The sequence below is a fragment of the Mauremys reevesii genome, linkage group 5 (assembly GCF_016161935.1).
Source record: "Mauremys reevesii isolate NIE-2019 linkage group 5, ASM1616193v1, whole genome shotgun sequence".
Classification (NCBI taxonomy): domain Eukaryota; kingdom Metazoa; phylum Chordata; order Testudines; family Geoemydidae; genus Mauremys; species Mauremys reevesii.
In genome coordinates this window covers 137604887-137625777 of record NC_052627.1, presented here as the reverse complement: position 1 = coordinate 137625777, position 20891 = coordinate 137604887, and the positions used below count along the sequence as shown (strand labels likewise).

Genomic DNA, 20891 nt, shown 5'->3' with positions numbered 1-20891 from the left:
AGAGGAAAAAGCCAGCAAGGCTGCTTGTCCTTCCTGGAAACCTCCTGTACAGCCCCAGCCGTGTCTACGCTACAAAGTCATGTCGGCGTTCAGCCACCAACGTTTGTGTATCGCTGGGCATGTGCCCACTTGGCTGCTTGTACCAGTGCTGCTCGTACTCACCAGGATGCTTGTGTAACACGCTAACCTTTGATTCCACACGTGCCCCCTCTCATCCCATGTTACCGCCGGAGCAGTGAGCAGGGTCTGTCTCTTTGGACAGCAGAACTTCCACCCGTGGATGGTCACACATAGGAAAAAGATGCAGATTTGGACAGTCGTGGATGCCCCAGGATAGGGCCGGCCTTCGGGGCGGGCGATGTGGGTAACTGCCCAGGGCGCCACGGTGGGGGGGGAGGGGACATGGTCCGGAGGCAAGGAGCAGGACACAGGCCTGGCCCCCACACTGCCCCCAGCCTGCCCCTCACCGTGCTTCAGCGGGATGACACTGGAGGCCCCGCAACACAAGCGGGCCCAGGACACAGAGCAGGATGCCATGGCTGGGTGGAGCTGGGGGTATCCCAGGAGGGGAGAGGGCCCAGGCTTCCCCAGGCCCAGCCCCTCTGCTGCACGACCTCCGACAGCCAATCGCACGCGCCGCGCACGGGGATGATGCCTTTACGCTCTTGCCAGAGCCCCACCCGCAAGAGGGGGCCATGAAAGGCTGGGCCCAGGGGGCTGGAACAACGTGAACAGTGGAGTGCTGAGAGCCACTGAACCGAACTGTAACTCTGCATGTGATGGAAACCGCTTCCACCCAGGGGGTGCGGCAGCCCCCCTAGATCCAGCACCTATTGCCAGCCACTGCCGACAGAGCACTGTCATCCGCTTCCCTCTCACCTCCTTCCCCCATCCACCCGTCTCTGCCCTCCATGCCCTCCCCTCCCCCTCCTTCCCTCATCCACCCGTCTCTCCCCTCCACTCCCCTCCCCCTGCCCCTTCCTTCCCTCATGCACCCATCTCTCCCCTCCATGCCCTCCCCCCTCCACCTCCCTCCCCCGGTGCAACCATCTATTATCTCCAGACCTCCCACTACCCCTCCTTCCCTCATCCAACCACCAGGCATCACTTCCCATTTCTATTTCTGGGCCAGGGCTGCTGTCAGAGGGAGGCTCTAACCCAGCAGGCTGCTGAAAGGACCCACAGGCCAGTGATCAGGGGCTCGGCTCAGCGCGAAGGCAGGACAATGGCGGATGAGGGTATCTATGAGAACATGCCGATGACGGAAGCTGCTCCCCAGCCCAAAGGTAAGCACAAGAGGCTGCACCGGACCCTGGACTCCCGCTGGCCTCTCCTTGGCTTTGTGGTCTCTGCAGAGCGTCCTGGGCAGCGATCGCTTGCTCCACTGACCACGTCCCCAGAGCTCAGCCTTGTGCTGGCCAGACAGCACCACGGGCAGTGGGCGAGGGTGCTCGGTCAGTGCTTCCCAGTGCGTTCTCTCCCCTGCCAGTCCCCAACGGGAGAAGGGCACAGGGGGAGAGATGGGAGTCCCTGCCCAGCATCCCAGCCTCCTGCCGGGCAGCGCAGTGCCATGGGCTGGCCATAAAAGCCAGCCAGGCTCCCCCTCCCCAGCTCACTGCCACCATCAGCCTCTCCCAGGAGGAGATCACCAGAGTCGAATCCTCACAGCACCCATCTCTGGGGACCAGCTCCCTCTCATCCCCCCATTTCACAGTGACACCTCCTTTCCTTACCCTCTGCCCCTTCCCTGCCCGAGCACACGCGTCTAACCGTGAGCAGGGGCAGGGAGATGTAGCTGTGTTAGCAGACAAGGGTTTTCCCCAGGGCTCGGGGATGGGGAGGGAAGGGAGCCTGTTCCTCCAAGGACAAGGAGGAAATGGAGCTGAAAGTGCTGAGATAAGGACCAGGCTGTTTTCCTAAAGCTCCCAGCACAAGGGGCCCCTCTCAGCGCTTTGGCTGGGTGACTGGGCAATAAAATGGCAAATGAAATTCAATGTTGATAAATGCAAAGTAACACACATTGGAAAACATAATCCCAACTGTACTTATAACACGATGGGGTCTGAATTAGCTGTTTCCACTCAAGAGAGGGTTCTTGGAGTCACTGTGGACAGTTCTCTGAAAACATCCACTCAATGTGCAGCGGCTTCAAAAAAGCGAACAGAATGTTCGGAATCATTAAGAAAGGGACAGAAAATATCCTATTGCCTCTATATAAATCCACGGTGCACCCACGTCTTGAATACTGCCTGCAGATGTGGGTGCCCCATCTCAAAAAAGATATATTGAAATTGGAAAAGGTTCAGAAAAGGGATTAGGGGTATGGAATGGCTGCCATATGAGGAGAGATTAATAAAACTGGGACTTTTCAGCTTGGAAAAGAGACGACTAAGGTGAGATATGACTGAGATATATAAAATCATGACTGGGGTGGAGAAAGTAAATAAGGAAGTGCTATTTACTCCTTCTCATAACACAAGAACTAGGGGTCACCAAGTGAAGGTTTAAAACAAACAAACAAACAAAACAAACAAAAGGAAGTATTTCTTCACAAAATTCACAGTTAACCTGTGGGACTCCTTGTCAGGGGATATTGTGAGGCCAGGACCATAACAGAGTTTCTAGATAAGTTCATGGAGGATAGGCCCATCATTGGCTATTAGCCAGGATGGGCAGGGATGGTGTCCCTAGTGTCTTTGCCAGAAGCTGGGAATGGGCAACTGGGGATGGATTCCCTGTTCTGTTCATTCCCTCTGGGGCACCTGGCACTGGTCACTGTCGGCAGACAGGATTCTGGGGTAGATGGACCTTTGGTCTGACCCAGTCTGGCCGTTCTTACATTCTTATGTTTGGTTGTGCAGGTGTCAGGTGAACAAGGGCCTGCTCCGGGGGTTGTTTATCCCCTTTGGTTTCAGTGCAATCCAGATGCCGTGTGGCAGCTGTTCTGGATTTGAACACATGAAAGATGCCCAGGAAGGGTCAGTTGACAGGCAGAGAGATGGGGCTGACGGAAGTGGAGGGTGCGGGTGAGGATGTGAGGTTCAGTAGGCAGCTGCAGCTACGCACCGAGCTCAGCTAGGCTCTCTGCTGCAACAAAGGAAAAGCTGGATATGAGTCAACAGTGTGCACTTGTTGCCAAGAAGGCTAACAGCATTTTGGGCTGTATAAGTAGGGGCATTGCCAGCAGATCGAGGGATGTGATCATTCCCTTCTATTCGGCATTGGTGAGGCCTCATCTGGAGCACTGTGTCCAGTTTTGGGCCCCACACTACAAGAAGGATGTGGAAAAATTGGAAAGAGTCCAGCGGAGGACAACAAAAATGATTAGGGGGCTGGAGCACATGACTTATGAGGAGAGGCTGAGGGAACTGGGATTGTTTAGTCTGCAGAAGAGAAGAGTGAGGGGGGGATTTGATAGCTGCTTTCAACTCCCTGAAAGGGGGTTCCAAAGATGACGGTGTTACGGCGTCCCCGGGCGATGCTCTGGAACTGCTCCCCACAAAGCCAGTCAGGACTCTGGGGAGCCTCCTCTCCCATGGAGCAGACTGTCTTCAGGGCAAGAAGCTCACACGGCTTCACCTCCTGGGTCTCTTCTGGGAGCATGTAGCATATGACCCCTTGTGCGCTTCCCACGCGAGTCTGCCCAGGCAGGTGTGAGGAAGTGGGAATGTTCTTGCTGGGTTCTGTGAAGGCTGAGTGGGGAGTATTGACCTGGGAAGGTTGCAGGGGAGTTGTGCTGGGACTGGCTGCACTGGGGAAGGGAGGACACTTGAGGATGTAACCTGAGACCCCAGGAGGGGGATTGGAGGCCAGGTGACACCTCTGCCCTGGACACTGGACAAAGGACACAAAGGCTGAGGGAGGAGCCGGGGGGAGGCTGAGTGAGAGGCTGGGGGGAGTTTCAGTTTGGAGCTGGCTGGGAAATGGAGAGGGGCGCCTGACGGGGCTTGGGCTTCCCAACGGGGCTGTGGCCTCCCTGGGGCCCACAGATGGACCTGACTACAGGGGGTCCTGTTGTCTGTACCGGCAAGACGTGTTTTGGACTCTGTTCCTGTCGTCCAAATAAACCTTCTGCTTTACTGGCTGGCTGAGAGTCATGGTGAATCGCAGGAAGAGGGGTGCTGGGCCTAGTCTCCCCCACACTCGGTGACAGCAGGGTTCTGGGGAAGCCAGAGGGTCCTGCACACACCCCCACTTTTCAGTTAGACGTGACTCTTAGCCAGCCAGTAAAACAGAGGTTTAGTTGCTAGGTGACAGAGTGTCTGGTTAGAAACTGAGGCACCCACACATTATTCAGAGGAAACATTAAGAACAGCCCCATTTTGTCACATCTCTCCCCTCTTCAAGACCGAACTGGGCGAGGTCACTTCAGCCAGTGACCTGGGGAAGTTTGAACCCAGCAACGTTTCCACGGGTGCCCCAGCATCTCTCCCATTCCTTGGGGTGAGTTACACCAGGACAGTCCAGTTTCACCTCCTCCCGTGGGTCTGTTGTGCTTGATGGCGCTTGCAGGCTGCATGTGGGAAGGTTCATGTAGCCCGTGCCCTTGTGCCACCCCAATAGCCCTGGGGTTTAAACTGGGATTGGGTCTTTTCCCAGAGCTCCAGTTTGGAGGGCTGGAATTCGGGCTCTCTTGGTTAAGAGCCCCCAGCTTGACCTTGGCCACCCTCTGAACAGGTGTGTCTGTTCCCAGCAGCTTGGCCTCAGCCCCTTGCATTTGACGCCGCCACGTCGGAGGAGAGTGGTCAGTATACACAGTAAAGCGCTGCCCAAAATGATACAGCTGCAGCTTTCCAAGGGCCTGCACCAGGGCTGGGCATTTTTTTTTTGAGGCCGCATAGTTCTGCTTTTGGGGCAGCCGTTTTTTGCAGTTCCACTTCATCACAGATGGACCTAGACTGTTCTCAGTGGTGGCAGATGACAGAACAAGGAGCAATGGTCTCAAGTTGCAGTGTGGGAGGTTTAGGTTCGATATTAGGAAAAACTATTTCACTAGGAGGGTGGTGAAGCACTGGAATGGGTTACGTAGGGGGGTGATGGAATCTCCTTCCTTAGAGGTTTTTAAGGTCAGGCTTGACAAAGCCCTGGCTGGGATGATTTAGTTGGGGATTGGCCCTTCTTTGAGCAGGGGGTTGGACTAGATACCTCCTGAGGTCCCTTCCAACCCTGATATTCTGTGATTCTATGAAAACATAATGAAAAATGTAGTCTGCGCTCAGTGACAGAGAAGCTCCTCCCAGAAGCTGTTTCAGGAAAGGCTGAGAACTGTAAACTCAGTACATTAGTGAGAGGCAGCTTCACCCTTTGGTTAGCGTGAGAGAATCTACTTCTGCAATGTAAGGGGATTATCTGGGCATCTGAGTGTTGTCTGCTGGTTCCAGGAACCACACCCCATGGGGGAGTGGTGCGAGCTAATGGCTGAGGCCCAGATCAGACAGGGAGGGTGCGGCAGGCTGAGACTTTCAGGGAGAGGAGAATCTGACAGTCTTGCATCTCCAAGCAGCTGCCGTTCACCTTGGGGAGACCAAATCCAGAGCACACTGAGCACACTTACTTCTGTCTACACATAGATCCTGGCTCGAATGCAGCTCTAGTCTTCTCCCTTTAATGTGCAGGGGAGACACAGTCTTCTCGCTTTGCCCTGTGATTTGCCCCTTGGCTGCCTTGCAGGGAGGAGCCCAGCATCCTGGGGATGGGTTATCAGACAGGGATGCTGTAGAAAGGCCCTTCTGAGCACACTGCTGCTGTCAGCCCCACTTTTCTCCTGCAAAGAATCATTTCCCCTCATTTCACTGCCTCGTTGTATTCATATTTCATAAGTTGTTTCAGGTTCCTTTTCTCACTCCTTTGGGCCTGGACTTCACAAGCCCTAAACTTCCCTCTCAAGAAATGCTTAGGCAGGGGGGAAATCCTGCTCCCAGATCTCTCTCACAGGACGTCTGCCTGGCACTAGAGTCACTCCTGATTTAGGGAGGGTCGCTTTTCACATTCAGGTTCAGGTCGGTTCTGACCTTATTTGGCCTCATTCCGCTGTTGCTGTTAACCACAATGAGGGAATAGGAGGCTGAGCAGGTATTAGATTTGGGGGATGTAGTTTCCTCGGTCAGTGGCATTTGAGCTGTAACTTTCCATGGATACGTTTCTTCTTCTCCTTCAAGGAAACCCTTCCAAGACATCGGTCCCTTGGCGGCACACGGCAGGAGGCATCGTCACTGCTGTCCTTCTCCTCCTGGGTCTGGCCCTGGCCACGTCCCTCCTTGCTGTGACACTTCTATGTAAGTTCAACTGCAGATCCAAGCCCAACATTTGCCAATTTCCATACAGGCCAGCTGGCTCGACTGGAGGGGAGGGGCACCCCCACATTTCAGCAGAATATCGACCGCGTTTCCAGTCTGTCCCTCCAAATAAATCTCCTGCTCCAGGGAGTTCGAATGAAGCTGTAAGATCTTGCCCTGCTGGTTTGATACTGGCACAAACTTTCTAAGTCTAACGATGGTCCAGCACTGACACAGGTCACTGGGGGAGGCTGTGGAACCCCCATCACGGGAGGTTTTTAAGAACAGGTTAGACCCCTCTGCCCAGCAACCCCCACTCCCAGCCCAGGGCCACCATGCACTCCCTGCCCCACCAGAGTTACCTGCGGGGGGCTCTGTCCTTCTCCTGCAGCGCCTCCCCCCAGCACATTCGGCCAGTCTCCCTGGCAGCCAGGCCCGGGCGAGGAGCAGGAGGGAGCCGCGTCTCATGCGACTGAAGCAGGCCGCTACAGGTCACTGCTCTGTGCAGGGCAGCAGCTGCCTGAGAGCCTGGCTGGGGGCGCAGGGCAGGGTCGCCCCAACCAGGGCCCTGCTGCTGGGGACAGGGGCCGAGTGAGCCAGAAACGTGCCGGGGGGTCGGGGACTCCAGCTTGCTCGACACCTGTCCCTGGTAGCCTGGCCTTGATGGGGCAGCCCCCCCACCTCCCCACCAGGCTCTCTCAGGCAGCCGCTGCGCTGCACAGAGCAGAGACCCTGAGCGGCCGACATGAGAAGTGGCTGGTCCTGCCCCCTCCACTCCCTGCCCAGGCCCGGCTGCCAGGGATGGGGCCGAGCGTGACAGGAGTCAGCGTCAGCGGGAGAAGGACACAGCCCCTCTTCCTCCCCCGCACCCCTGGCCGCCAAGCTGAAATCGGGGTGGTGCTTCACCCTGCACACACCCCCTATGCGTCGCCTCTGGCGAGTGGGTTCTGGAGAGTTTGCTGGTTTGCGGTGTTCAGTTTGCAGAGGCTGGTATGGGCCGTGCGCTGAGAGATGCAGAGCCTGTGATCACATCAGATCGGGCGAGGGGCTTCCCTGGTTAGGGGGCCTATAAAGGCAGCCAAGCCGTGGGAAAGAAGCCAGCAAACAAATGGCAACAGGGGAGTTAGCGTGCGGGATTGTAAGGAGAGTTTGGGGGAGGGGCGTCGTCGTTCTGTTTTTGTGTGGTGTGGGGTTTTCTTTCTCCTTGACAGGCGCTTCGGCCTGAAGGGTGTGACAGACACAGAGGCAGCAGTGGTAGTGACCCAAGCAATGGAAGAGACAGTGAAGATGACCAGATGTGGAAGCTGCGGGATGATCCTGGAGCAGGTACCTGAAAAGAGCTTGTTTGTATGAAGCGCCGCCTGAGAGAGCTGATGGAAGAGAAGAGCCGAGGTTTGGAGATGCAGGTGGAAACTCTGGTTGAGTTTTGAAGGGGATTCGAGCAGATGATGGAGGAAAGGTGAGAGGGGCTGAAGGAAAACTCAGGACTGGCAGATCCAAGCTGGACTGGAGAACGCGGAGGGGAGACTGCTGGGTGAGTAAAGTGGCCAGTGGAAACGTGATGATGAGAACCGGGCAGAGGAAAAGACCAGCTAGTGAAGGAGAAGTGGAGCTCAGGAACAGGTTTGCTGAGTTGGAAAGTGAAGAAGGTTGCAGCAGGGAGTAGCAGAAGGTGGGAGGACCAGGGAGAAGAGAAGAGCAGCTAGTCCTACAAGAAGAGGGGAAGAGTCACTGTAAATACCCAGAGTTCGGAGCCCCAGGAGAACAGAGGATGACTTGCAGTAGATCACAAGGGAGAACAAAAGACAAGGGGACTTGCATTCAGAAGGAACAGGAGGAAGGCTGGAGAATGGCACCAACACCAGGAAGAGGCAGGTCTACGTGACTGGTGACTCCTTACTAAGAAGAATGGACAGGCCTGGCACTAGAGCTGATCCAGGGAACAGAAGGGTGAGCTGTCTGCCGGGAGCTAAGTTATGGGATGTGAACCTGAGGCTGAAGAAGATCCTAATGGGAGCAGGAAGGAATCCACTGATTGTCCTTCACGTGGGAACAAATGATAGTGCTAGATTCTTGCTGGAATGGATCAAGGGAGATGATGCCAGGCTGGGGAAGACACTTAAGGAAATGGAGGCTCAGGTGATCTTCAATGGGATTCTACCTGTCCCTAGAGGAGGAGAAGGGAGGTGAGACAAGATGATGATGATCAATGCACGGCTCAGGCAGTAGAGCTCTAAGGAGGTCTCTGGGCTGTTCGATCACTGGGAGGCGTTCACGGACAAAGGACTGTTCTCATGGGACGGACTCCCCCTGAGTAGGGCGGGAAATAGATTCTGGGATGGAGGGTGGCACAACTAGTTAAAAGAGCTTTAAAGTTGGAATTCAGGGGAGACAGTTGAGAGATGCACATGTAATCTCCACTTCTGATTCTAATATTGAGCAGGAGAAAATCAAGTAAGAGCAGACACAGCAAAGGAGAAAGGAACAGCAGAGGGAAGGAGAATGGACATCAAGAGGAAAGACAGTTCCCAAACCAATGACGCTAACAACCAAGTAGTAGGTGATACTGGCAGTAGCATGACTGTGCCTAACCACGTGAGGAGCCCTGGCGAAGCCGAGCGGAAACAACTAAGGTGTCTATGCACCAATGCAAGAAGCCTGGGGGAGAAAATGGAGAAACTAGATCTACTGGTGCGGGAAGTGAAACCAGATGTTACAGGAATAACAGAAACATGGTGGAATAGTAGCCAGGACTGGAGTACAGACAATGGAGAGTATGTGCTGCTCAGGACAGACAGAAATGAAGGTGAAGGTGGTGCAGTAGCATTGTATATTGATGAGGAGATAGACTGACTGTAAAGAAATTAGAAGTGCTGCAATGGATAAATGAGAGACTGCTTGGGTCAAAATCACTTTGGGGAAGAAAGCTACCAGAGGCTCCCCTGACATAGTGCTTGGTGTTGCTACAGACCCCCAGGATCCTATCTGGATATGGATAGAGACCTCTGGAAAAACTTCAATTATATAGTATCAGGGAAGCAGCAAAGAATCCTGTGGCACCTTATAGACTAACAGATGTTTTGCAGCATGAGCTTTCGTGGGTGAATACCCACTTCTTCGGATGCAAGCAGTGGAAATTTCCAGGGGCAGGTGTGTATATATAAGCAAGCAAGAAGCAGGCTAGAGATAACGAGGTTAGATCAATCAGGGAGGATGGGGCCCTGTTCCAGCAGCTGAGGTGTGAAAACCAAGGGAGGAGAAACTGGTTCTGTAATTGGCAAGCCATTCACAGTCTTTGTTTAGTCCTAAACTGATGGTGTTAAATTTGCAAATGAATTGGAGCTCAGCAGTTTCTCTCTGGAGTCTGGTCCTAAAGTTTTTTTGCTGGAGGATGGCCACCTTAAAATCTGCTATTGTGTGGCCAGGGAGGTTGAAGTGTTCTCCTACAGGTTTTTGTATATTGCCATTCCTAATGTCTGATTTGTGTCCGTTTATCCTTTTCCTTAGAGACTGTCCAGTTTGGCCGATGTACATAGCAGAGGGGCATTGCTGGCATATGATGGCATATATTACATTGGTGGACGTGCAGGTGAATGAACCGGTGATGGTGTGGCTGATCTGGTTAGGTCCTGTGATGGTGTTGCTGGTGTAGATATGTGGGCAGAGTTGGCATCGAGGTTTGTTGCATGGGTTGGTTCCTGAGCTAGAGTTACTATGGTGCGGTGTGCAGTTGCTGGTGAGAATATGCTTCAGGTTGGCAGGTTGTCTGTGGGCGAGGACTGGCCTGCCACCCAAGGCCTGTGAAAGTGTGGGATCATTGTCCAGGATGGGTTGTAGATCCCTGATGATGCGGTGGAGGGGTTTGAGCTGGGGACTGTATGTGATGGCCAGTGGAGTCCTGTTGGTTTCTTTCTTGGGCTTGTCTTGCAGTAGGAGGCTTCTGGGTACACATCTGGCTCTGTTGATCTGTTTCCTTATTTCCTCATGTGGGTATTGTAGTCTTGAGAATGCTTGGTGGAGATTTTCTAAGTGTTGGTCTCTGTCTGCGGGGTTAGAGCAGATACGGTTGTACCTCAGTGCTTGGCTGTAGACAATGGATCTTGTGGTGTGCCCGGGATGGAAGCTGGAGGCATGAAGGTAGGCATAGCGGTCTGTAGGTTTTCGGTATAGGGTGGTGTTAATGTGACCACCACTTATTTGCACCGTGGTGTCTAGGAAGTGGACCTCCCGTGTAGATAGGTCCAGGCTGAGGTTGATGGAGGGTGGAAGCTGTTGAAATCATGGTGGAATTTTTCTAGAGTCTCCTTCCCATGGGTCCAGATGATGAAGATGTCATCAATGTAGCGTAGGTAGAGAAGGGGCGTGAGTGGACAGGAGCTGAGGAAGCGTTGTTCCAGGTCAGCCATAAAAATATTGGCATATTGTGGGGCCATGCGGGTGCCCATAGCGGTGCCACTGATCTGGAGATATATATTGTCATTAAATTTGAAATAGTTGTGTGTGAGGATAAAGGCACAGAGCTCAGCAACCAGTTGTGCTGTGGCATCATCAGGGATACTGTTCCTGACAGCTTGTATTCCATCAGTGTGTGGGATGTTTGTGTAGAGAGCCTCTACATCCATGGTGGCTAGGATGGTGTTCTCTGGAAGGTCACCAATGCATTGTAGTTTCCTCAGGAAATCAGTGGTGTCACGGAGATAGCTGGGAGTGCTGGTAACATAGGGTCTGAGTAGGGAGTCCACATATCCAGACAGTCCTTCAGTGAGAGTACCAATGCCAGAGATGATGGGGCGTCCAGGATTACCAGGTTTGTGGATCTTAGGTAGTAGATAGAATAACCCTGGTCGAGGTTCTAAGGGTATGTTGATTTGTTCCGGTGTTAGTGTAGGGAGTGTCCTGAGTAGATGGTGCAGTTTCTTAGTGTATTCCTCAGTGGGATCTGAGGGAAGTAGCTTGTAAAATTTGGTATTGGAGAGTTGTCTGATGGCCTCCTTTTGGTAGTCAGACCTGTTCATGATGACAACAGCACCTCCTTTATCAGCCTCTTTGATTATAATGTCAGGATGGTTTCTGAGGCTGTGGATGGCATTGCGTTCTGCACGACTTAGGTTGTGAGGCAAGCGATGTTGTTTTTCCACAATTTCTGCCTGTGCACGTCGGCGGAAGCATTCAATGTATAGGTAACGGACACAATGTACATTCAATGTAACGGACACAAATCAGACATTAGGAATGGCAATATACAAAAACCTGTAGGAGAACACTTCAACCTCCCTGGCCACACAATAGCAGATTTTAAGGTGGCCATCCTCCAGCAAAAAAACTTTAGGACCAGACTCCAGAGAGAAACTGCTGAGCTCCAATTCATTTGCAAATTTAACACCATCAGTTTAGGACTAAACAAAGACTGTGAATGGCTTGCCAATTACAGAACCAGTTTCTCCTCCCTTGGTTTTCACACCTCAGCTGCTGGAACAGGGCCCCATCCTCCCTGATTGATCTAACCTCGTTATCTCTAGCCTGCTTCTTGCTTGCTTATATATACACACCTGCCCCTGGAAATTTCCACTGCTTGCATCCGAAGAAGTGGGTATTCACCCACGAAAGCTCATGCTGCAAAACATCTGTTAGTCTATAAGGTGCCACAGGATTCTTTGCTGCTTCTACAGAACCAGACTAACACGGCTACCCCTCTGATACATAGTATCAGGGGTGTAGCCATGTTAGTCTGGATCTGTAAAAAGCAATAAAGAGTTCTGTGGCACTTTATAGACTAACAGATGTATTGGAGCATGAGCTTTTGTGGGTGAATACTCACTTTGTCAGACACATGTACTGGAAATTTCCAGAGGCAGGTATAAATATTCAGGCAATAACGAGGTTGTTAGTTCAACCAGGGAGGGTGAGAACACCAAGGGAGCAGAAACTGCTTTTGTAGTTGGCAAGCCATTCACAGTCTTTGTTTAATCCTGAGCTGATGGTGTCAAATTTGCAGATGAACTGAAGCTCAGCAGTTTCTCTTTGAAGTCTGGTCCTGAAGTTTTTTTGCTGCAGGATGGCTACCTTTAAATCTGCTAGTGTGTGTCCAGGGAGGTTGAAGTGTCTCCTACAGGTTTTTGTATATTGCCATTCCTAATATCTGACTTGTGTCCATTTATCCTTTTATGTAGGGATTGTCCAGCTTGGCTGATGTACATAGCAGAGGGGCATTGCTGGCATATGATGGCGTATATTACATTGGTGGACGTGCAGGTGAATGAACCGGTGATGGTGTGGCTGATCTGGTTAGGTCCTGTGATGGTGTCGCTGGTGTAGATATGTGGGCAGAGTTGGCATCGAGGTTTGTTGCATGGGTTGGTTCCTGAGTTAGAGTTACTATGGTGCAGTGTGTGGTTGCTGGTGAGAATATGCTACAGGTTGGCAGGTTGTCTGTGGGTGAGGACTGGCCTGCCACCCAAGGCCTGTGAAAGTGTGGGATCATTGTCCAGGATGGGTTGTAGATCCCTGATGATGTGTTGGAGGGGTTTGAGCTGGGGACTGTATGTGATGGCCACTGGAGTCCTGTTGGTTTCTTTCTTGGGTTTGTCTTGCAGCAGGAGGCTTCTGGGTACACGTCTGGCTCTGTTGATTTGTTTCCTTATTTCCTCGTGTGGGTATCGTAGTTTTGAGAACGTTTGGTGAAGATCTTGTAGGTGTTGGTCTCTGTCTGAGGGGTTGGAGCAGATACGGTTGTACCTCAGTGCTTGGCTGTAGACCAGGGGTCGGCAACCCACGGCACACGTGCCGAACACGGCACACAAGCCGATTTTGAGTGGCACGCAGCTGCCTGCCGCTATCCCGGCCCCCCGCCCCACTCAGCCCCCCCGCCCACCGCTCTCCCCAGCGGGGGCAGGAGGCAGAAGATTGGTTCTGCGGCAGCCAAGCTTCCCCCTCCCCCGCTTCTTCCCCCAGCGTGGTGCTTTCCTGCCCCCCCCCCCGTCCCTGCGCCGATCAGCTGATGGCCCTTGCCAGGGGGAGGGGGAAGTGCGGCAGCGTGTACACAGCTCCGTAGGGACGCAGCCTGGGGGAAGGGGGTGGAACAGGGCACATCCCTTCCAGCCCCCTGCTGTGAGCCACTCAGGACAGGGGGCTGGGAGCACCCCCATGAGCCAAGAACCCCAGCCCTCTGCCCTGACCCCCCCCATCCCACTGCCCTGACCCCACACCCAGCCCTCTGCCCTGCACCCCACAGCCCCATCCCTCCGCCCTGAACCCCCCCACCCACCCCGCCTTCTGCCCAGCACCCCCCCCACCCCCCGCCCACGGCCCAGCACCCCGCCACAGACCCAGCCCGCGGCCCGGACCCCCACGCCCACCCGACAGCCCTGCACCCCCGCACACTCCAGCCCTCTGCCTTGATCCCTGAACCCCCACCCCTACCCCAGCCTTCTGCCCTGAACCCCCCAAGGTCTGGGGTCCCAGACGCAGGCCCTGCTCAGCCCGCTGCCGGCCTAGATGAACAGAACCCCAGGCTGGCAGCGAGCTGAGCAGGCTGGCGGCATAAGATCAGCATTTTAATTTAATTTTAAATAACGCTTCTTAAACATTTTGAAAACCTTGTTTATTTTACAATGGATCGTGTGGTGTGCCCGCGGTGGAAGCTGGAGGCATGAAGGTCGGTAGACATAGCGGTCGGTAGGTTTTCGGTATAGGGTGGTGTTAATGTGACCATCACTTATTTGTACTGTGGTATCTAGAAAGTGGACCTCCCATGTAGATTGGTCCAGGCTGACGTTGATGGTGGGGTGGAAGCTGTTGAAATCTTGGTGGAATTTTTCCAGAGTCTCCTTCCCATGGGTCCAGATAATGAAGATGTCGTCAATGTAGCATAGGCAGAGAAGGGACGTCAGTGGATGGGAGCTGAGGAAGCGTTGTTCCAGGTCAGCCATAAAAATGTTGGCATATTGTGGGGCCATGCGGGTGCCCATAGTGGTGCCACTGGTCTGGAGGTATATATTGTCACCAAATTTGAAATAGTTGTGTGTGAGGATAAAGTCACAGAGCTCAGCAACCAGTTGTGCTGTGTCATCATCAGGGATACTGTTCCTGACAGCTTGTATTCCATCTGTGTGTGGGATGTTTGTGTAGAGAGCCTCCACATCCATGGTGGCTAGGGTGGTGTTTTCTGGGAGATCACCAATGCATTGTAGTTTTCTCAGGAAATCAGTGGTGTCATGGAGATAGCTGGGAGTGCTAGTGGCATAGGGTCTGAGTAGAGAGTCCACATATCTGGACAGTACTTAGAATCATAGAATATCAGGGTTGGAAGGGACCTCAGGAGGTATCTAGTCCAACCCCCCTGCTCAAAGCAGGACCAATTCCCAACTAAATCATTGCAGCCAGGGCTTTGTCAAGCCTGTCCTTAAAAACCTCTAAGGAAGGAGATTCCACCACCTCCCTAGGGAACCCATTCCAGTGCTTCAGCACTCTCTGAGTGAAAATGTTTTTCTTAATATCCAACCTAAACCTCCCTCACTGAAACTTGAGACCATTACTCCTTGCTCTGTTATCGGGTACCACTGAGGATAGTCTAGAGCCATCCCCTTTGGAACCCCCTTTCAGGTAGTTGAAAGCAGCTATCAAATCCCCCCTCATCCTTCTCTTTTGCAGACTAAACAATCCCAGTTCCCTCAGCCTCTCATAAGTCATGTGCTCCAGCCCCCTAATCATTTTTGTTGCCCTCCGCGGGACTCTTTCCTTTTTTTTCACATCCTCCTTGTAGTGTGGGGGCCCAAAACTGGACACAGTACTCCAGATGAGGCCTCACCGAGGTCGAATAGAGGGGAATGATCACATCCCTCGATCTGCTGGCAATGCTCCTACTTTTACAGCCCAAAATGCCGTTAGCCTTCTTGGCAACAAGGGCACACTGTTGACTCATATCCAGCTTCTCGTCCACTGTAACCCCTAGGTCCTTTTCTGCAGAACTGCTTCCTAGCCATTCGGTCCCTAGTCTGTAGCAGTGCCTGGGATTCTTCCTTCCTAAGTGCAGGACTCTGCACTTGTCCTTGTTGAACCTCATCAGGTTCCTTTTGGCCCAGTCCTCTAATTTGTCTAGGTCTCTCTGTATCCTATCCCTACCCTCCAGCGTTTACCACTCCTCCAAGTTTAGTGTCATCTGCAAACTTGCTGAGAGTGCAGTCCATGCCATCCTCCAGCTCATTAATGAAGATATTGAGCAAAACCGGCCCCGGGACCGATCGCTGGGGCACTCCACTTGAAACTGGCTGCCAGCTAGACATGGAGCCATTGATCACTACTCGTTAAGCCCGACCATCTAGCCAGCTTTCTATCCACCTTATAGTCCATTCATCCAGCCCATACTTCTTTAACTTGCTGGAAAGAATACTGTGGGAGACTGTATATAAAGAGTGCCAGTGCCAGAGATGATGGAGTGTCCAGGATTTCCGGGTTTGTGGATCCTGGGTAGCAGATAGAATAACCCTGGTCAGGGCTCTAAGGGTGTGTTGATTTGTTCCGGTGCTAGTGTAGGGAGTGTCCTGAGTAGATGATGCAGTTTCTTAGTATATTCCTCAGTGGGATCTGAGGAAAGTGGCCTGTAGAATTTGGTATTGGAGAGTTGTCTGGCAGCCTCCTTCTGGTAGACTCCTGAGGGTCACAATGACAGTCTGGACCTATACATAGAATGCTTCTGCCGACATGCACAAGCAGAAATTGTGGAAAAACATCACTTGCCTCATAACCAAAGTTGTGCAGAACGCAATGCCATCCACAGCCTCAGAAATAACCCTGACATTATAATCAAAGAGGCTGATAACGGAGGTGCTGTTGTCATCATGAACAGGTCTGACTACCAGAAGTCAAGAAAATCATTATTTATTGGGTGATTGTGAAACAATAACTCCACAATCCAAGGAATTTATTCAGTGACAGACCTGGAAACATACAAATTACAGAGCCAGCCACACTGAGCGGCATAAGGGCAGCTGTCGCTGCAACAACCAGAAATATCACAGCAAGACAAAGCGTCCCTGCGATGCACATCCCATGCGGCCCCCTCCAGTGTACAGGGCTCCTCATCGGCAGGTGGCTGGAAAACATGCTCCATAGCTTGGAAATTAAGGCGCTTTCTCAGGTGCTGGGACCTGAATGTCACAGCCCAGCCTGTCCATGGGCCTGCTTACAAATCCACCTGAAAGGCTCAGTGCACTTGTAATCATTCCACAAATTCTGCTTTCTTGGCTCGGTGTGAACACAGTCTTCTCCACCATCCTTCTCCGGATCGTGATTGTTTGGCTCATTCTCCGCCCAGAACCTACGGATCAGAGTGTTAATGTCTCCGTGGAGAACCACAGCCAATTCCTGAGCTCAGTTCTGCTCTGTGGACTCTGTTGTTGGCAGGGGACCAAGACACCCAGCAATGACGCGGTGAAGCGATGCAGCCCCCCGCCACCCCTCAGAGTTCTCCACAGCTCTTGTGGCCATGGTAACGAAGGGCTTCTGACGGCCGGGGGTAGCACCTGCCCTGCGCCTGACAGGCCAGCAAAGAGCCAAAGTCAGTGTGTGGCTCCAAACGCTGAGCAGCAGCAACTCGGATCTCAGTGCCCAGAACCAGAGCAGGTGGCACAGCACGTCCCAGGCACCCCCGAGATGGGAACGCAGGAACGGGAAGAGAGGGCAGCGGGGGCCAGTCATTAACTTCTCCCTGGCCCTGCTTATGGGCCTCGCCCACAGCCCCCTGAGGTCACTGCACTGACTGCAGCTGGCTCCGGCCATGCCCCCGGCCCCACAGCCTCCCCATGCCCAGCCTGACCGAGGGGAGAGCGCAGCGCAATCCCAAGGAGAGCGGGAACCTGCCGCTCACTCCAGACTCCCCTGGCTGCACTGAGTCGACTTGGGGCCAGATCCTCAGCTGGTGTAAATCCCTGTGGTTCATTCAAGTCAATGCCGAGTTACCTAGGGGAGGCTCTGGCCCTGGGTCTCAGTGGGCACTGAACACACACTCCGTGTTGAGGCTCCTGCTCTAAGCAAAGGGGCATTAGCAGAAATTCCTGAGAGGATTCACTGCCGTCGTGGCAGCGCCCGGGGGCCTCCCTCAGGATTGGGCCCACTGTGCTGGGTGCTGCATAGACACCAGGGGCCGCACAGACGCTGCCCGAAAGAGCTTGTGACCAAACATGTAACAAATAATCACGTCTCTCACCCCCTGCTTGCGTCTGCTCTGTATTCTGTGCCGTCCACCCAGCGCCAGCTGCCTTCTGTCTCCCGGTCGGTGAGTCCAATCCAGTGATCTTGTCCCTTGGTCTCGTTGGAGAGAAACTCCTGCACAACACAGTTTGCAGCATGTGCAGGTCACCCAAGAGAGGCTGCAGGATGCAGCCGCAGCTGCCTGGGCTGAACAGATTTTGAGGGAGAGGAAAGGGCGTCTGGTGGTGTGAGCAGGGCACTGGGCAGCGGGAGACGCGGTGTCCTGCCCCCAACACTGACAGTGACTAGCTGGGAGACCCTGAGGGAGCCCTGGAGCAGCTCTGTGTCTGTGTCTGTATCTGTATCTGTATCTGCCTGGGGCTAACAGCAGGGACCTGTCTCAGAACACTCCCCCCACGGCCCCCTCAGAGCTGGGCTGCGGCAGGTACTGACGGGCACCTCAGAGTTCACACCAGCCCCTGCCCTTGCAGGAGGCAAAGCTCGGAGCAGAGAACTGGGTGCAAAGTCTGGCCCTGCCGGAGGGTGGGATTTTCCTCCTCCGAAAGTGCTGCAGAGGCCTGGGATGAGGGCTGCAGTGGGCACGTGGGGAGAGAGGATTCTCTGAGAGGTGCATGGTCCCTTGCACACAAGCCTTCCAGATACAGGCTTCTACATTGTCCAGCAGGAGCTCAGGCCTGGGGAGAGGGATCAAAGGGGTCCTCACTGGGAAAGGCCATTGGGTTTGCAGGAAATGCTACATGGGAAGTAGGGAAAATCAGAAATGAGCCTGACCCCAATCCTCCCCAGCACCCCAGACTCTGGGAAGTCCAGATCCTGGCTCTGTTCCTCTGCCACATCTCTGCTTTTCAACTGATGAGTGAAACCCTTGAGTCAGGTTCCAAGGCTTCGCATCCCTTGCGGGATAATTTGCCACAAGACACATCAGAGATTTGCAACCTCAGCTGCCACCTTCCACCTCTTTCTGGTGTGAAACAAGGCACTGACCCATTATCCAAGCCCCTAGGAGCTTCCTGCGCTCACCTGTTCCGCATGGGAGGAGACAGAGGTCAGGTGCGAGTCCTGAGACACACAGAACTGCTCGGCCTCGTCCCACGACTTTTTTTCATGTGAAAAGTAATAGAGGTTCCCATTGAAAAACGTCCAGCCCCTGGAGACCTTTGTCAGCACGTCACCTAGGAGCAGAGACTGAGGTGAGAAGCCCAGGCTAACGTCACAGGGACACACACAGTGAGCTCAGGGTTTCTAGTGCTGCATTTCTCTTCCCCTTCAGCTGCCCCCAGCCCAGGGAACTTCTGAGTGGGTGCTCCCATTAGGCTAACGAGGCCTAGGGTGTAATTTAACGCCACACCGATCACCACGGTGTGGGCCCAGGTGCAGCCACCGGTGATTTTCAATGGAAGAGAACTCGGTGCTGGAGAAAGTCGCTGCGTTGTCAGTCTGGGAGCCTGAAATCCTCCGTTCATCCTCGGCACCAGAAGAAACAGCACCAGCCAGCACTGCAGCTAGTACTTACTGCAGCGACCTTGCATGGCTGCTTGCGCTGCACTGACGTTGTCCAGCTGGATCTGGATTTCTCCATACGCTGCACTGACTTTACCCAGCTGGGCTTTCAGCTTCCGGACTCCTGCCTGCGCTTCATCCAATAGCTGCAGAGCTAGAAGAAAGTCACAGTGATGTCAGTGGAGACGCAGAACACTTGATTATCAGCACGTGCAGTAGAGTAGCACCTGCCGGCCCTTGTGTGCCAGGTGCTGTACGGACAGGAGGACAGTCCCTGCTCTCAACAGCTCACAGTCAAAATACACGAGGTGGGAGAAATAAAGGATGATTTTCCTGCAGGGGAACTGAGGTTCAGGGAGAGGTGCCCAAGATCACACAGGAAGTTTGCAGCAGAGCTGGGAATTGACCCCAGCTCTCCTGAATTCTAGCCCTGTCCCCCGAATCTCCCCAGCCACCTCTTCACAATCGCTCCCCCCTTGTGAGCTGTGAGCGGGTCCCCTGCAGCATGGGGCAGAGCTGGGGCTGCAAGAACATCCATGGCCCCGAGCCCTGGCCCCGGGCTCCAGGCCGGGATTTTGAACAGCCCAGCGTTCAGGCGAGTTCTGTGCCGGGGTTTAGTTCAGGCCCATTTTCTGACTGGACGCTGAATAACCTGATCCATGGACGGGTTTGTATGTGCAGCCCTGTGCCAGACAGACAGACAGTTGTGAGACGTGACCACAAGGGGGCGCTCTGCCTCCAGCAATGGGACTGTGGCAGGTACCCAAATTATTGGAGCTGCACAGGGAGGGCTCCAGGACTGGGGGGGAAATGGAGACCCACGAGTGCAGCTCCACTGACATCCTGCTTACAGCAGGGTCTGAATTCGGCCCTGTGTGTCTCATGAGCTGCATCCGTCTTTCCCGCCAATGCAACCCTGACAATACAGGGGCCAAGGTGAAAACTATGGAGCGAAGGGAGCAACAGTGAAAGGACGGAAGATGGTGACCACTAGGCATCCTGCGCAGGAGCATGGGGCGGATGCAGCCAGCCTGCCACTGCCAGGAAGGGAGCTAGGAGGGAGCCAGGAGCAGCCACCCGTCCCTGGGAACAGAGCCTCCGCTGGCAGAGGAAGGTGCAGAGCAGCAGCTCATTAGACAGGGGACGGGACCACCTGGCAGGGAAGTCTACGGAGGGGAGCAGGAGGATGCCAGGCACCCACCATCCCTGTAGGCAGGAGAGTGCTCAGCTTCCAGACCAAGGGAGGGGAGCTGACCCACCCTGATGCCTAAGACCCTCGTCCTGCGACTTACTGTCCGAACCCTTTGCTGACGCGTCCGAGGCGTTGTCAGGCTGCAGAGAGACTTGGAGCTTCTGCACCGCTTCTTCAACCGCTTGCAGCTTGCTCTGTGCCTGGAGATCTAGAAATCACACGTCTGCAGGTCAGCGACCGAACCGAACTGCGGCTGGAGACCAGCCATGCGCAGAGAAGGAACATGATCCGAGTGCGAGGCTGTTCTCTATGACGTCTTTTATTTTAATCTTGGACAGCTTCCCTCCCGAGGAAGGAAACACGGGCACAGCCAAGGCCCCGTTCGGGGCTCTCTCCTGGTGTATGTCACAGAGCAGTGACCTGGAGCGGCCGGCTTCAGCCTCATGAGACGTGGCTCCCTCCTGCTCCTCGCCCGGGCCCGGCTGCCAGGGAGAGCGGCAGAATGTGCTGGGGGGAGGCGCAGCGGGAGAAGGACAGAGCCCCCCGCAGGTAAATCTGGCAGGGTGGGGAGTGCATGGTGGTCCTGGGCTGGGCACAGGGGTCGCTGGGCAGAGGAGACACGTGGGGCGGTCACGTGTCCTCCCCTTTAGATTGTGGCCCCCCAGTACGGGGAGGCACCAGTCGTCTTTGCCACTCACTGCCCCTAAGGAACAGGG

General features: G+C 54.0%; 1 protein-coding gene across 1 annotated transcript in view; it reads left to right on the top strand.

Moving 5' to 3' along the window:
* Positions 1-1132: 1132 nt before the first annotated feature.
* LOC120406479 (C-type lectin domain family 4 member K-like) overlaps positions 1133-20891 on the top strand; it is a 150434-nt gene continuing 130675 nt past the window's right edge. Inside the window, exon 1 of the mRNA XM_039541368.1 lies at positions 1133-1286. Within this exon, the coding sequence (XP_039397302.1) occupies positions 1226-1286 (61 nt within the window). The 5' untranslated portion in view covers positions 1133-1225. The remainder of the gene's footprint in view (positions 1287-20891) is intronic.